Genomic DNA, 16900 nt, shown 5'->3' with positions numbered 1-16900 from the left:
CCTATCACACAACAAACACCTTATGTGACATTTTATTCTAAATATGTGGTTAAAAGTACTATATCAGTGTTGTTAACAGCGATTATTATTTCTGAAATCTTTCCCAATTGTGTTGTTTTGCCACATACAAAATGGCGGCAAATTCCCGTAGTCTCCTGTCGCGCGTTTGTGACGTCGCTAGTATTGGTCGCGCTCTAACTGCGGAATCTCCGCCATCTTTCCGACCGGCTTCCAGGAAAGGAACACGTTGCTCGGGAGAATTTGCTCCGAATTTTCCTCGTAATTGCTCGTCTTCCTTCATTTCCCTTTCATTTGGACACGTCGGAGCCGTTTGGGGTGAGTCGGGAACTCTCCAAGAACCTTAAACGCTGAATTATTCCCGTTAGCCCCTTTTGGTGCGTTGGGTAGGGAGCGGCTGTCAATTGAACTAGCGAAGGCCGCACATACGAGCTAAATGCTAAGGCAACAACAGGTCCACTCAACAAGACAGCACGTGAATATGAACATGATTGTTTTTTCTAGTGACTCTGCCATGTCCTTTTGTGCAATTTGGCGCTTTCTCGGCGTTCTTGCCGACGTATGGATGGCGTATGGATGACGAACGTGTTCAAATGTGGCGCATTTATACAATCAAGAGAGCTGGCTGGCTGGATAACGAAAAGGAGAGCGTTTTGGGCGTCTTGTAGCCACTTGGTCCGTTCGAACCTTTTTAAAAATGATTTTTTCCCTCATCATTCTGTCTGTATTAAGCAGAATTTGGTGGTGTAAAGGACCTAGATAGTAGGGGTGGGACCCTAGACGGTCGTGATATCAATCTAAGACATAAACTCCTAGCAAAAAGTATGGAATCACCCGGGAAAAAAACATTCTTGTTTGTTTCTCATGATTCCATGTTTTTTTTCCTCAGAATGGAGTGATTCTGTCTGTATTTCCCTGCATTTGCTCTATAAAAGTAACATTTACTGACCACCACAATGTTTTTTATTCATTTCTTGTAGTGTTTCTGAATGCTAAAGAGTTGCACTTTTGAACTAATTCATTATTTGTTCAAGCTTTTTTATCTGAGTTTGTTCTACATGATAAAATGTCTTGAATGAGTGCTCGTCTGAGACTGGTGATTCGAACTGCTGAGAAAAGCTGATAATGAAACAAGTAACAGAAAAACCAACTGACTTATCTTGTTTTCTTTCATTTCTTTCCCCCGAACTAACCGAACGGTCATCAGCTCGGCGGGTTCCGGCCTAGCAGCGGGCCACCATGGCGGATAAAAACACCAGGATCGCCATCGTCAACCACGACAAGTGCAAACCCAAGAAATGTCGGCAAGAGTGCAAAAAGAGCTGCCCGGTGGTCCGCATGGGTGAGTGAGCGATGGGGGCGACGGGAATTCCGAGCAGGACGCTGACTAGCGCCGCCGTTCGCAGGGAAGCTCTGCATCGAGGTGACCCCGCAGAGCAAGATCGTTTGGATCTCGGAGTCGCTTTGCATCGGCTGCGGTATCTGCATTAAGGTACGGGCTCCATTTAGCGGCAACTATGCAATCTCCTTCGCCTGACATCACTATGTCTTGGCAGAAATGTCCGTTCGGAGCGCTGTCCATCGTCAATCTACCCAGCAACTTGGAAAAAGAGACCACGCACAGATATGGCGCTAATTCCTTCAAACTTCACCGGTACGCGTACGCTTATGCCTCCGCGTGGCTTAGGGTTGACCTCCGATTTTGCGCAGGCTGCCCATTCCCAGACCGGGAGAAGTTCTGGGGTTGGTGGGGACCAACGGAATCGGCAAGTCCACGGCCCTCAAGATCCTGGCCGGGAAACTGAAACCCAACCTGGGAAAGTTCGATGTGAGTTTGCGTCGGCCGAGATAAACTCGACACAGAAACAGAGATGATCTACCTCGACTTCTAGAATCCTCCAGACTGGCAGGAGATTCTCACTCACTTTCGCGGCTCGGAGCTGCAGAATTACTTCACCAAAATCCTGGAGGACGACCTACGAGCTATCGTCAAGCCGCAGTACGTGGACCAGATCCCCAAGACCGTCAAGGTACATGTCGCTGTTATTCCGTATGTCCGCTCGAGGTCCTAATTGTTACTTTGCCTCCGCAGGGATCCGTTGGCGCCATCCTGAGCAGAAAAGACGACATGGACACGCAGGACCTGGTTTGCCAGCAGCTTGGTACGATCCTTGATCTCTTAGGAAAGAAAGAACCGGTTGCAATCGGTTTTCTTGTTACTGAGCAGATCTGAGCCACTTACGGGAAAGGAACGTTGAAGACCTGTCGGGAGGAGAGCTCCAGAGGTTTGCCTGCGCCGTCGTCTGCATCCAGAGAGCCGACATGTAAGACGTCTTCCCCGCCGCTGTCGTGTACTCTCTGCCGTGCTGAACTCAAGCTTACCGTCTTGCAGTTTTATGTTTGACGAGCCGTCCAGCTACTTGGATGTCAAACAGAGGCTGAAGGCCGCCATCACCATCCGCTCGCTCATAACGCCAGACAGGTGCGTGCTCCTTACACACAAACACATCTCCAGACATGATTGAATAGATACATTAATATGGAAAAAGTATCCAAACCTTTTGGAATTTCTCACATTTCTGCATAAAATCACCATAAAATCTGAGCTGATTTTCGTCAAAATCACACAGATGAAAAAAACAGTGTCTGCTCTAACTAAAACCACACAAAAATTTATAGGTTTTCATATTTCAATGAGGATAGAATGCAAAAAATGACAGAAGGGGCGAAGATAAGTACAGTGCCTTGCAAAAGTATTCGGCCCCCTTGAACCTTGCAACCTTCGCCACATTTCAGGCTTCAAACATAAAGATATCAAATTTAAATTTTTTGTCAAGAATCAACAACAAGTGGGACACAATTGTGAAGTGGAACAAAATTTATTGGATCATTTAAACTTTTTTAACAAATAAAAAACTGAAAAGTGGGGCGTGCAATATTATTCGGCCCCCTTGCGTTGATACTTTGTAGCGCCACCTTTTGCTCCAATTACAGCTGCAAGTCGCTTGGGGTATGTTTCTATCAGTTTTGCACATCGAGAGACTGACATTCTTGCCCATTCTTCCTTGCAAAACAGCTCGAGCTCAGTGAGGTTGGATGGAGAGTGTTTGTGAACAGCAGTCTTCAGCTCTTTCCACAAATTCTCGATTGGATTCAGGTCTGGACTTTGACTTGGCCATTCTAACACCTGGATACGTTTATTTTTGAACCATTCCATTGTAGATTTGGCTTTATGTTTTGGATCATTGTCCTGTTGGAAGATATATCTCCGTCCCAGTCTCAGGTCTTGTGCAGATACCAACAGGTTTTCTTCCAGAATGTTCCTGTATTTGGCTGCATCCATTTTCCTGTCAATTTTAACCATCTTCCCTGTCCCTGCTGAAGAAAAGCAGGCCCGAACCATGATGCTGCCACCACCGTGTTTGACAGTGGGGATGGTGTGTTCAGGGTGATGAGCTGTGTTGCTTTTACGCCAAACATATCGTTTTGCATTGTGGCCAAAAAGTTCAATTTTGGTTTCATCTGACCAGAGCATCTTCTTCCACATGTTTGGTGTGTCTCCCAGGTGGTTTGTGGCAAACTTTAAACCAGACTTTTTATGGATATCTTTGAGAAATGGCTTTCTTCTTGCCACTCTTCCATAAAGGCCAGATTTGTGCAGTGTACCACTGATTGTTGTCCTATGGACAGACTCTCCCACCTCAGCTGTAGATCTCTGCAGTTCATCCAGAGTGATCATGGGCCTCTTGGCTGCATCTCTGATCAGTTTTCTCCTTGTTTGAGAAGAAAGTTTGGAAGGACGGCCGGGTCTTGGTAGATTTGCAGTGGTCTGATGCTCCTTCCATTTCAATATGATGGCTTGCACAGTGCTCCTTGAGATTTTTAAAGCTTGGGAAATCTTTTTGTATCCAAATCCGGCTTTAAACTTCTCCACAACAGTATCTCGGACCTGCCTGGTGTGTTCCTTGGTTTTCATAATGCTCTCTGCACTTTAAACAGAACCCTGAGATTATCACAGAGCAGGTGCATTTATACGGAGACTTGATTACACACAGGTGGATTCTATTTATCATCATCGGTCATTTAGGACAACATTGGATCATTCAGAGATCCTCACTGAACTTCTGGAGTGAGTTTGCTGCACTGAAAGTAAAGGGGCCGAATAATATTGCACGCCCCATTTTTCAGTTTTTTATTTGTTAAAAAAGTTTAAATTATCCAATAAATGTTGTTCCACTTCACGATTGTGTCCCACTTGTTGTTGATTCTTGACAAAAAAATTCAATTTCATATCTTTATGTTTGATGTCTGAAATGTGACGAAAGGTTGCAAGATTCAAGGGGGCCGAATACTTTTGCAAGGCACTGTAAGTGAACCCTCTGCCTAAGGAGACTTAAAGAGCAAATGAAACCATTTTTTACCAAACACTTTAAGTCTGGTGTGTGCCCAATCACTGATGTGTGGTTTAAAGCTGCCCTGCCCACTATAAAAACACACCTGGTAAGAATTGTCTTGATGCTAAGCATTGTCTGATGTGCACCATGGCTCGGTCAAAAGAGCTGTCTGAAGACCTGCGATCAAGGACTGGGAAAGGATGCAAAACCATCTCTAAAAGTCTGGATGTCCATCAGTCAACAGTCATAGAAGTTGTCTACAAATGGAGAGAGTTTGGCACTGTGGCTTCTCCCCCAAGGAGGGGCCGTCCACTAAAGATGATGTCAAGAGTTCACCGCAGAATACTCAGAAAGGTAAAAAAGAACTATAGAGTGTCCAATTAAGACTTGTAGAAATCACTGGCACAGTCCAATATCTCTGGGCACACATCAACTATATGTAAAACTATGGCCAAGAATAGTGTTAATAGGAGGAAGCCACTGCTGTCTTAAAAAAAAAAAAAAAAAACATTGTTGCTCGTTTATTGTTCGCAAAAAGGCACTGGGACACATCACAGAAGTTTTGGCAAAATATTTTCAAAAAAAATATTCAAATATCAAAATATTTCTTCAAAAAAGTTTAACTCATCGTTGTCATTTTTCTTGGGAACCTTTTGTTGACTTGTGATATGGTGACCTTGGAACGAGTTTGCCTCCTCGCCTGAGTCTGTTTCTGTTTCACTTTGCTGTTTCATCGCTGTTGACCTGAATAAATTGTCATCTTGTGTTTTGAAGCCTTTTTCCAGCTTTCAAAATCGAGTCAGTACAAGTGGTTAACACTAAGGTGAGCACGCGGAGTTTGGCCTTTTGGCCGGGGTGTTATATCTGCGTCTGGCGGTTCGGCTGGCTTGATTCCGGCAATCTAGCTAAAAGGTCAGATTCCTTCAAGATGCTGTGGCATGACCTAAAGACAGCGATTCATGCCAGACCTCCCAGTAATCTGACTGAACTACAGCATTTTTGTAGAGAAGAATGGGCCCAGATTAGTCGATGTGCCAGACTGATCTGCAGCTACAGGAAGCGTCTGGTTGAATTTATTGCTGCGAAAGGGGAGGGGGCCACAAAATATTAAATGTGATGGTTCGCTTATTTTTCCCCCTTTCATTGCTTGCATACTATCTTCATTAAAATTTGAAAAACTATGCATGTTTGGGTGGTTTTAGACAGTTATTTCATCTGTGTGATTTTGACAAAGATCAGCTCACATTCGATGATTTTATGCAGAAATGTGAGAAATTCCAAAAGGTTCAGAAACGTTTTCATACCACCGTATACTAAGTAGATTTAAGAAGATCTTTACTATCCCTACTGAAAAAAACATCAGGCGGGGAGGGAACACACCAATAGAAAAGGGAAGAGGGATGACTAGAAAGAAGGACGTTAGGATAGACATGAGTGCACAAGCAGAGAGGTGTCGTGTTTTTGCGTCGGCAGGTACATCATCGTGGTGGAGCACGACTTGAGCGTGTTGGATTACTTGTCTGACTTCATCTGCTGCCTATACGGCGTCCCCAGCGCCTACGGAGTGGTCACCATGCCCTTCAGCGTTCGAGAAGGTTAGCGTCCGGCCTCCGTCTCTGCGCCGCGCACTGCTAACGGGCTACGTCACGGCCCTCAGGCATCAATATCTTCTTGGACGGTTACGTTCCCACGGAGAACCTGCGCTTCCGGGAGACCTCCCTGGTGTTCAAAGTGGCCGAGACAGCGAACGAGGAGGAAGTCAAGCGTCTTCGGCACTACCAGGTCAGGCGACGGCGGGTTTCGTGCTCGAAAGCAGATGTGGGCTTACCGGCAGCGCTCCTGTGTGTCTCGATAGTATCCTGAAATGGCCAAGACCATGGGCGAATTCACCCTGGAGATCAAGGGCGGGGAGTTCACAGACTCTGAGATCATGGTCATGCTGGGGGAGAACGGTACGCGACGATGATGGCGAGACCGCCAAATGGCACTTGTTAACGGGAATTCATCTGTGCAGGCACGGGAAAGACGACCTTCATCAGGATGTTGGCGGGAGGACTCAAACCAGACGGCGGAGGTGACATACTGTCCGCACGGGAGTACACGCTAGGGGTGTGCTATCTTAGGCACCCCACAATTCGATTACGATTCAGGGTGCTACGATTCGATTTTTGAACGATGACCGGGATTATCGCGGTTTAGTGCTGCAACGATTAATCGATTAACTGGAGTATTCGATTAGAAAAAAATATTCAAATTAAATTTTGCTGAGTCGAGTATTCGTTTAAAGTGACGTTGCAATGGTTTATTTTGAAAGTGTTTGCATTTAGTTTTATTGATTTGGGTGGATACAGTGCCTTCTAGTCTGCCTCGATTCACATGGCTGAATCCAGGTGCTCCCTGTTAAGACCAACATAAGCTGAATTTTGTTTAAGCTTATGTTTTTTTTTTGCATTTGCAGTTTTATGCATTTGTAATTTAGTTAATAGGTAGCCTATATATAGCCTATCTGTCTGAACCATTTGTTAAAAGCATTGCAAAAAAAGTTAGCATGAGCAAGTTAGCACCAATGTTGTACATAGATCCTCATTTATTTATCTTTTTATACCGTTTGAGGCTCAGCTCAGGTAATTTGATTTTTCAAAATTACTCAATTATTCGAGCTAATGGTTTATCGATTAATCGACTACTGAAATAATCGATAGCTGCAGCCCTATCGCGGTTATCGATGTATCGTACATTACTGATTGATGAAGTAGCAAAACAAATGTATGCTCATTATTTATTTAAATTATCCTTATGATTCAACAGGAATGATGGAAACATGCCATACAACAAATAGCTGCCCTTAAGCTTTTTATTTATTTTTTACAAGAAAGTGCAAAAGCATGAACCATTTTAGAGGGAGTGCTTATTTCTCTCAACAATACAATAAAATTTACACTGGTGGAATGAATTCCACATTTTCTGGACACAAAGTCTTTAGAAATAAGATGTCTTTTAACCAATATACTTTGTTTTCATAGTGTTACCTCCCTTGTGTAACTCTTGGAGTGACAGGTGGAAATCACAACTGCTCTTGACACCGCCACACAAACACACACACTCATTACAGCGCGCGCACTTTCTTCTCTCCCTGGCCGCCCACGCGCACACACACCTGTCGGCTCCCAGGCAGCACTTGCAACAAAAGATTTGTGTACTATTTCGCATGTTGGTAGTGTTACTTTTGTACTTAATCATGGTTTTACACATTCTGCATATGAAATACACGTTAGCGAATTAGCTTAGCGCTCGGTGCTAACTATTAACATCTCAAAAACAACAACACTAAAGGCTAAACATTACAAGAGGGTTCGTGTACTCACCTCTTATAGACGTGCACAGGTCTAAGCAACACACTCAGGACATTTTTCAATTGAAATGCCTTAAAACTACTGCTGGACATCTGAAAGACAAGGAGCAACGAACTATCTCTTCCCCTTTCGCTCTAAAAAATAACTTCAGTGCCTACCTGTCTCATACACAAATTTATTTTCCAGTCTTTTAAAAAGTAAGTAAAGTGAGTGAGTAAATCTCTCTCCCAGTAACTGGGAGCATCCATCATAACGTGTGTGCGTCCGTTAACGGTGTCCGGGCGGCAGACGTGTCTTGAATTTCGTTCCGCCACGAGCGGCTGTCCTTTATGAATCGTAATCAAATCGTCACGTGTCAAATCGCGATTCATGTAATAATCGATTTTTTTGGAACTCCTCTAGTACACGCCACGCCCGCCTTGAGTTTAACGTGCATTCTTCTTTGCAGGTGACGTTCCCATCCTCAATGTGAGCTACAAGCCTCAGACCATCAGTCCAAAGTTCAAGGTAGGTTTCGCCGAGTTCCAGAGAGAGTTGCCGAGACCCAACGGCGTGGGTTATCGCTCCATCCTTTAGGGGAGCGTCCGGGCTCTTCTTCACGAGAAGATCCGGGACGCTTACACGCACCCTCAATTCATCACGGACGTCATGAAGCCCATGCAGATCGAGAGCATAATCGACCAGGACGTGAGAACGCAAACGGCGCCGTCCCCGATTTGAGCGAATGACCAGCAGGGGTCGTCTCGGGTCTTACAGGTGCAGAACCTTTCAGGAGGAGAGTTGCAGAGAGTGGCCCTCACCCTATGTCTGGGCAAACCGGCCGACGTGTACCTGATCGACGAACCCTCGGCGTACCTAGACTCCGAGCAGAGGTTGATGGCGGCGAGGGTCATCAAGAGGTGTGCACGCGCGTCGGTTTTTTTTTTTTATAGTGCGGGCCTATAACGTGTGCACGTCGCAGGTACATCCTTCACGCCAAGAAGACGGCATTTGTGGTGGAGCACGACTTCATCATGGCCACGTACCTGGCGGATCGCGTCATCGTCTTCGACGGGATTCCCTCCAAACACACGGCCGCCAATACGTGAGCGCAAGTGTACGGAAGTGAAAGCGCGAGCGAATTTTAAACGCGTTCCTTTGCCTCAGTCCGCAGGGTCTCCTGGCCGGCATGAATCGCTTCTTGTCCCTGCTGGAAATCACCTTCCGCCGAGACCCGAACAACAATCGGCCGCGCATCAACAAACTCAATTCCATCAAGGTCGCGTTCGTTCATTTCGCAAGTTGTTGTCCGGATTCCGAGTTTGACCTTTCCTTCTCGAACTGCAGGACACGGAACAGAAGAAGAGCGGGAACTATTTCTTTTTGGACGACTAGTAAGACACGTGCGACGGAGCGCCATCTGTTTTCACGGCGGCGGGGGAAAAAAACTGCAACTAAAGCGCATATCTCCTCGTGTGTTCAACATGACAACTGTTGTCAAATGTTCTCAGTACTTGCCTGTGAACGCAACATCCATCAATAAATATGGCGATGACCAAAAAACTTTTTGGTTCAGCTCTTGCTAGCATCCAACTTTGACTGAGTAGCACCATCTAGTGGGGATATGGTGTGGCAACAATAATTTTTTGCTTGACTTTTTTGCAGTCAATGGGTTTTTGTCATTTCAAAATCCCGTATTGTACAATAATTGTATGACAATATATCGCAAAGGTGATATATCATGACACTTTGAAGCCCAAAAGGTTATCGATAAGCCAAGAATAATTTTAAAAAGTGTCAATGTGTAAGAATACATAAGGAACCAACAGATTGCCACCAAAATCTTTCATTAGTGCATATGTCAGCGTTTACATTACCAAAATCAACAGGAAGTAACCTGTCAATTGAGGGAATCTGACCTTTAGCCAGATTGCTGGAATCACGCCAGCCAAAACGCCGGACCCGCGCTGGCACAGCTACAACAACCCGGCCAAAAGGCCAAACTCTGCACGTTCACCTTAGTCTTAACCCCTTACACCGACTCCCATTTTGAAAGCTGGAAAAAGGCTTCGACACACAAGTTGACAATTTGTTCAGGTCGACATCGATCAAATGGCAAGGCAAAACAGCAACAGACCCAGGCGAGGAGGCAGACTCGTTCGAGGGTCACCATATTACAAGACAACAAAAGGTTCCCGAGAAAAATGACAATTAGTTGAAAATTAAGTCTTTTCGAAGGTTTTCGCGGGACAGGAAAAGGGGTGTGTTTGGGTCTTCTACTGTTGCAGGTTTGGGAGGTCAAGTTCATGTGTCACCGTTGCTGGGTCATGGTTAGTGACGCAACTGAGGTAGGAGGTTCGGCACGCCTCAAGTATTTTCGTCCAAAGGACGAAAATTAAAAGGGCTGCCAAAAACACTGCATGGGATGCCTCACAAACCCAAAATCAACGGGAAGTGACTCGTAAATGGCCCAAAACAAAAAGAAAGTGACCAAAAATCAACAGGAAGTGATGAAAAATGCCCTAAAATCAACAGGAAATGACATGAAAATGCCCCAAACTTAACAGGAAGTGACCCACGAATGGCCCAAAACAAGAAGGAAGTGACCAAAAATCAACAGGAAATGAAGCGAAAATACCCCAAAATCAACGGGAAGTGCCCCAAAATCAACAAGAAGTGACCCATAAATTGCCCAAAATAAAAGTGACCAAAAATCAACAGGAAATCACATAAAAATGCCCCAAAATCAACAGGAACTAACATGAAATGCCCCAGTAAACCAAAATGAACAGGAAGTAACCCATAAATGACCCAAAACAAAAAGGAAGTGACCAAAAATCAACAAGAAGTGACGTAAAAATGCCCTAAAATAAATAGGAATTGACTGAAAATCAACAGGAAATGACATGAAAATGTCCCAAATACAACAGGAAGTTATATGAAATGCCCCAGTAAACCAAAACGAACAGGAAGTCACCCATAAATGACCCCAAAAAAAAGGGAGTGACCAAAAATCAACAGGAAATGATGTGAAAATGTCCCAAAATCAACAAGAAGTGACCCATAAATGACCCAAAATAAAAAGGAAATGACCAAAAATCAACAGGAAATGACGGGAAAATGCCCCAAAATCAACAGGAAGTGACCGGAAATCAACAGGAAATGACGTGAAATGACCCATTAAACCAAAATTAACAGGAAGCGACCTGTAAATGCCCCAAAATTAACAGGAAGTGACTGAAAATGAACAGGAAATGACGTGAAATGCCCCGTTAACCCAAAATCATCAGGACTTGACCCGTAAATTCCCCAAAATCAACAGGAAATGACGTGAAATCTCTCCCAATATGCACTCGTTCGCTGCCACCCTCCCACTTCAAACTGATTGGACGTCTACTCGTCTTCAACTCATTCCAATTCACAGCATCTATCGTGAGTTCATCGCAAATCGAGCTACCCAGGGGTTCCCACCCCTATTGCACAATCGTTGAGCAGAAATCCAATTTTGAAAAGCCCTCCGGAAGTGACACACGCATAAGCGCACTTTCGTTTGTTTGCGTGAAATTCCTTAAGATAGAAGTAGTACGTCTTTTGTTTGACGGGAGAAAAACCACCAAAAAATCGTCGGGAGGCAACCAAAAGAAATCAAAAAGCAAGCGTTTGGACTTTTGCGAGTTTTGTCACGCGTCGGTGATGTCAAATATGTGGCAAGCAAAAAGTGGTAAGTCACGTCTTCAGGAATCCGACAACGACGATAAAGACTTGGGAAGCTAAACTGAACTTTAGCGCCCAAAAACCGTGACTGAGAACTGTTTGCAACTCGGAACTCGACAAGTTTGGGCTAAACTTCCCACCCACACGCGCGTAAATTCCATTTTCAAAGTCTTAGCTTTATTGAAAACTTCCGTGTTTTTTACTCATTAGCATCCATTGACGGCGCTGGACGTCCAATCCAATTTGTGGGGCTGCTAATGACTGAATAATATGATTTTACTAAGATTTAAAAAATGCATTTGTCATTTTTGTGGTTTAGGAGTAGACTCTCACCTCAGAAAGTTTTGACATTGAGTTTTTGCATCTAAAACGGACCGCTTTGTGTCTTCCACATGAAGAAAAGATGCGACGGCGCTGGTGAAATGGAGGCCGGCGACAAGGAACGGAGGCGGCGGCGGGGAGAGGACGACGACAAGGACAGCGACCACTCCCGGGAGGATCCGGCGCCGCTCTGGCAGGACGAACTGGGCCTTCCCATCATGCACTGGGAGGCGCTGAGCCTTCGCATCGCCGAGCTGGAGAAACAAGAGGAGGAGAAGAAGGACAAACTGGCAAAGGTTGGACGGCGGCGGGCATAAGCGGATTTTAAGGGGGGCCTGGTGGCCGAAAAGTGTCATTGCATGTAATTAACTTTCCTATATATATATAAAAGTGGTCAAGCAAAAAACTTAGACATTTTTATAATGGGTCGAAAATTTTGTTGAGCTCTTTACACAGTCATTTGCTTTGCATGTAATTTAAATATATATATATATATATATATATATATGATATAGAAAAAATATTTTTAAAAAATGATTTTTTCCTTTGATTGAAAATATTTTTTTTTTATTTAAGTAACTTTTTTGGGGGGATTGAATGATTTTAATACAAATGTCCTAATCATAAGATGGTCCAAACACAAAAATTATTGCTTCAATCAAAGAAAACTTTTTCAATGAAAAATGAAGTGTTCATATGCAAATTTTTCAATCTCAAATATTTTTTTCGCATTCAAAAACTTTTTTTCTATGATTGAAATTTTTCTTTGTTTTTTGATTGAAGTGAGTTTTCTTTTTGAGAATCTATATATTTTTTAAGCAACTTATTTTTTGATTGAATAAAATAGAGAAAAATGTCCTCGCCAAAATGTGGCCCAAACACAAATCAATGTTACTTCAATCGAAAAAAAAAAACCAAAGCAAAATAACTGTCACATGCATTTTTTTTTTGGAGTTTTTTTAAGTTTCAAATTTATTTTTGCATTCAAACACATTTTTTTTGGTTGAAAATATATATTTTGACTGAAGCAAGTTTTTTTTAAATTGAAGCAACGTTTTTTTTGATTGAATAATAAAGACACAAAAACCTCCATACCTCCATACCATACCATACCTCCATATGGCTCAGCCCAGGAGATACAATTTTTGACTGGGGTAACTACATTGGCACGACACTGGCAGACGTACCAAATTCAATGGATGACGATCTTGGCGACAAGTATTGCCTAAGCAGCCTGATTTAGAATTCCCCTAAAGAATGATGGGAAACAAAAAACGCTCATTGTCAACTTATTATTTTAAATACAGTATTCTTGTAAGTTAATTTCATTGCTGACACCTCGTTTTGGGTTCATCAACATGTTGTGCGCCCCCTGCCCTGAAAGTCAAACGATCCGGATGGACGATTTGTTGACCTTTCGGTGTTTTTGGCGCTCAGAACGCGGCGTCTCTGGAGCGCGGACGAGCGCCCGTCAGCTGCGCCGACGCGGAGAGCTGGGACGACGGACGCCGACGACACCGGCACCATCTGGAGCGCCCGGATGACGACCTCCACGTGTCGGCCCTCGGCTCGCGGTGGCTAAAGCGACACTTTGCCGTGTATTTCGGAACGCGCCTTATTTCGGGTTCTTCGCGTCTTCTAGGCTGCAGACGCAGATGAACCTTCAACTCTGCTTCATCAACAACAGCGAGAGCGAGGACGAAGACGGGGACCGGGAAGAGCGAGACGCCGCCGCCGCTGCCGTGGTACGTGCTGTTATTAACCAACACTGCTAACAAATGTTATCGTGCGCCTTTTCGCAAATCGTACCGTATCGTGTGGTAACCAGAGGTTCCCACCCCTACAATTAGCAATACTGATTTTGTTGCGCTTGTGCCGGCAAAGACGGAAAGCGTCGTCACGTGTCGCAAGACGTCCACGCCGGCTCCCAAGTCGGAAAAAAGCAAGTCGAGAGGATTCCGGAACACTTGGAGGAAACTGCGAGAGCGACTGCGAGCGGACCACAAACCTGCGGTGAGCGAGCAAAAGACGGCACTCGTCTCACGCTCTTTTTCAAAATAAATTATTATTATTATTTTTTTAATATTTAAAAAAAAAATTTTTTTTTTAATATATTATTTTTTAATATATAGTTAAGAAAATATTTTCTATTTTTTATGATTATTGTTTTTATTATTTTTATGTCAAAGTTTTTTTTACATTTTTTATTATTAAATATTTTTCAAATTTTTTAGATTGAATATGTTTTTTTTAATCCATATATACGCTATAAAAATCTTTCATCCTTATATTGAATATTTTTTGTTTTAAATTATTTCTATATATATATGTGTGTGTTTTGTTTTTATTATTTTTAAATTATGTATATATATATATATGTGTGTGTGTGTGTGTGTGTGTGTGTGTATATATACACACGCGTGTTTTTTGTTTTTATTATTTTTATTTCATGTATATATATATATATAAATATATAAACATTTTAAAATTATTTTTTATTTTAATGTTTGATATATGTATATAAATTTTGAATTTATTTTTGTTCTTAATTTCTATTTACATTTTTTAATGGAAGATTTTTGTTTTATATCTTAATATATTTATATTTTCTATTTTTTGGGTATTTTTTGTGTTTTATTTTTTCATTTATATTTTAATTTAAAACAAAATGATTTTTTGTTATTTTTTTTTTTCAATTGTTTTATTAAATTCATGTTTGTTTTTTTCATTTTTATATTTTCATGTACAGTATATACATTTTTATAATTTATTTTTTAAATGTATTTCTCTTATTTATTGTTTTAGTTTTAAACAATTTTTTAAACAATCTTAAATAATCTTTTTATTTTTAAATTTAAAAAAATTAAATGTTTTTTTTTTTAAATTTTAATATTTAGATGTACATATATTTTCTTAATGTTTTTATGTATTCATATTTTATGTTTTTAAAAATATTTTTGGGCATTTTTTATTTTTAAAATACATTTTTATTTATTTTTTGTAATTATTTTTCATTTTAGTGATAAACAATTGGTCTTTTTATTTTTAAATAATTTTATTTTGAATTTCTTTATTAAATTCATTTTTAAATTTTATATTTTAATATTTAGATGTATATATTTTTAACTCTTATTGTTTTTTATGTATTCATATGTATTTTTTTAGTTTTTAAAAATATTTTGTCATGTTTTTATTTTTTAAAATTTATTTATTTATTTATTTGTAATTATTTTTTTTCACCTTTTTTTGGTGCTCTTTTCACGCTCGCAGAATCCGTCCCCTGCCGACCCGCCGGTCCACGGACTCTTGGACCGTGGCGACGTTCACAAGCTGAGCCTCGGGGAGCTCCGCGCTCAACGTTCTTTCCTCGCTCAAAGCGTACAAGGTACGTCCGCGATGACGAACGGAGGAGAAGGATTCGGACTTTTGATTTTGACTTTGGTGCGGCTTCAGAGCTTAGCTCGGATCTGGTGGCTCGACTGCAACTGCGCGACCAGCTGAGGACGGAGCAGGACGCCATGTTGCTGGAGCTGCAGGACCTCACCTCCTTGGGAAGCCCACCGGGCGCTCACGGCTGAGGACGGAAGCAGTAAGAACATCCGGAAACGGACCGAGCCGAGAAGAACGGGACTGATGTCGTGGTGCCAAATGTGACTTTCTAACACTAAAAAAAGGGAATTTTCTACATCATTGATTCATCTCTTTTACTGCCCTAATAGACATTCAATCCATTTGGCAGCAGGGCCGAGAATGAAAAGTGGTATTTGACATGTGGCAAAATAGATTTTGCTATGTGGCATTTTTTTGCCATGTGGCAAAATGGATTTTGCCATGTGGCATTATTTATTTTTTTGCCACGTGGCTTTTTTTTTTTGCTATGTGGCAAAATTGATTTTGGCATGCGGCAATTTCTTTTGCCATGTGGCAAAATTGATGCCATGTGGTAAAATTGAATTTGCCATGTGGTAAAATTGATTTTGCCATGTGGCTTTTTTTGCCATGTGGCAAAATTGACTTTGACATGTGGCATTTTTTTGCCATGTGGCTTTTTTTTTTTTTGCCATGTGGCAAAACTGATTTTGCCATGTGGTAAAATTGATTTTGGCATGCGGCAATTTTTTTGCCATGTGCCAAAATTGATGCCATGTGGCATTTTTTTGCCATGTGGCATTTTTTTTTCCATGTGGCAAAATGGATTTTGCCATGTGCCAAAATTGATTTTGCCTTGTGGCAAAATTGATGCCATGTGGCATTTTTTTATGCCATTTGGCAAAATTGATTTTGCCATGTGGGATTTTTTTTAGCCAGGTGGCATTTTTTTGCCATGAGGCAAAATGTATTTTGACATGTGGCTTTTTTTTTTTGGTATGTGGCAATTTTTTTGCCATGTGCCAAAATTGATGCCATGTGGCATTTTTTTGCCATGTGGCATTTTTTTTTGCCATGTGGCAAAATGGATTTTGCCATGTGCCAAAATTGATTTTGCCTTGTGGCAAAATTGATGCCATGTGGCATTTTTTATGCCATTTGGCAAAATTGATTTTGCCATGTGGGATTTTTTTTAGCCAGGTGGCATTTTTTTGCCATGAGGCAAAATGTATTTTGACATGTGGCTTTTTTTTTTTTGGTATGTGGCAAAGTGGATGCGCTGTAATGTAAATCACAACCACACGTGTTCTCTGCCATTTCATATGAATGGAAAATTTGGACTTGCACAGCCGTCAATGGCATAGCATGACTTGGGTGCCAATTGAATGTCAATGCGCGCTAATCTTAAGTGAATAGTAAAAAATCACAGCCACACGTTTTTTTTTTTACATTTAATATGAAGGAAAAATTTGGACGTGCATAGCCGTCAATGGCATAGCCTTAATTGGGTGCCAGTTGAATTTCAATGCGCTTTAGTGGTAAGTGTACAGTAAAAAATTACAGCCACTCGTTTTTCTGCCATTTAAAATGAATGGAAAATTCGGACGTGCATAGCCGTCAATGGCATGGACATGCATGGCTTACAAAAATGCCATATACCCCAAAAAACTGCCACAAACCAAAATTCATTTTGCCACATACCAATAAAAAATTCCACATGTCAAAATACATTTTGCCACATGGCAAAAAAAA

The 16900-nt window shown here is 41.8% G+C and overlaps 2 protein-coding genes across 3 annotated transcripts; both read left to right on the top strand.

Moving 5' to 3' along the window:
- Positions 1–190: 190 nt before the first annotated feature.
- On the top strand, positions 191–9316 carry abce1 (ATP-binding cassette, sub-family E (OABP), member 1). Its single transcript, XM_057855682.1, has 19 exons — positions 191–336; positions 1226–1360; positions 1425–1510; positions 1575–1672; positions 1729–1846; positions 1911–2048; positions 2111–2180; positions 2246–2342; positions 2411–2500; positions 5886–6007; positions 6070–6194; positions 6268–6364; positions 6427–6486; positions 8214–8272; positions 8342–8452; positions 8522–8664; positions 8727–8849; positions 8912–9023; positions 9092–9316. The coding sequence occupies exons 2-19, from the start codon at positions 1258–1260 to the stop codon at positions 9137–9139; spliced, it is 1800 nt and encodes a 599-aa protein (XP_057711665.1). The 5' UTR covers positions 191–336; positions 1226–1257; the 3' UTR covers positions 9140–9316.
- Positions 9317–10230: 914 nt separating this feature from the next.
- On the top strand, positions 10231–16111 carry si:dkey-6n21.12 (schwannomin-interacting protein 1). Of its 2 annotated transcripts, none has more exons than XM_057855920.1 (7): positions 10231–11465; positions 11857–12075; positions 13217–13353; positions 13422–13524; positions 13664–13792; positions 15050–15164; positions 15233–16106. In XM_057855920.1, exons 2-7 carry the CDS (start codon positions 11881–11883, stop codon positions 15355–15357), a joined length of 804 nt encoding a protein of 267 aa, XP_057711903.1. In that variant the 5' UTR covers positions 10231–11465; positions 11857–11880; the 3' UTR covers positions 15358–16106. The 2 variants fall into 2 exon arrangements, with proteins under 2 accessions (XP_057711903.1, XP_057711904.1); XM_057855921.1 differs by lacking the exon at positions 10231–11465 and adding an exon at positions 11477–11604 and having other exon boundaries at positions 15233–16111.
- Positions 16112–16900: the final 789 nt, after the last annotated feature.

This window comes from Corythoichthys intestinalis, chromosome 13 (genome assembly GCF_030265065.1).
Source record: "Corythoichthys intestinalis isolate RoL2023-P3 chromosome 13, ASM3026506v1, whole genome shotgun sequence".
Classification (NCBI taxonomy): Eukaryota; Metazoa; Chordata; class Actinopteri; order Syngnathiformes; family Syngnathidae; genus Corythoichthys; species Corythoichthys intestinalis.
The sequence above is the reverse complement of the archived record's forward strand: the minus strand, read 5'-3'. Positions and strand labels throughout refer to the sequence as shown.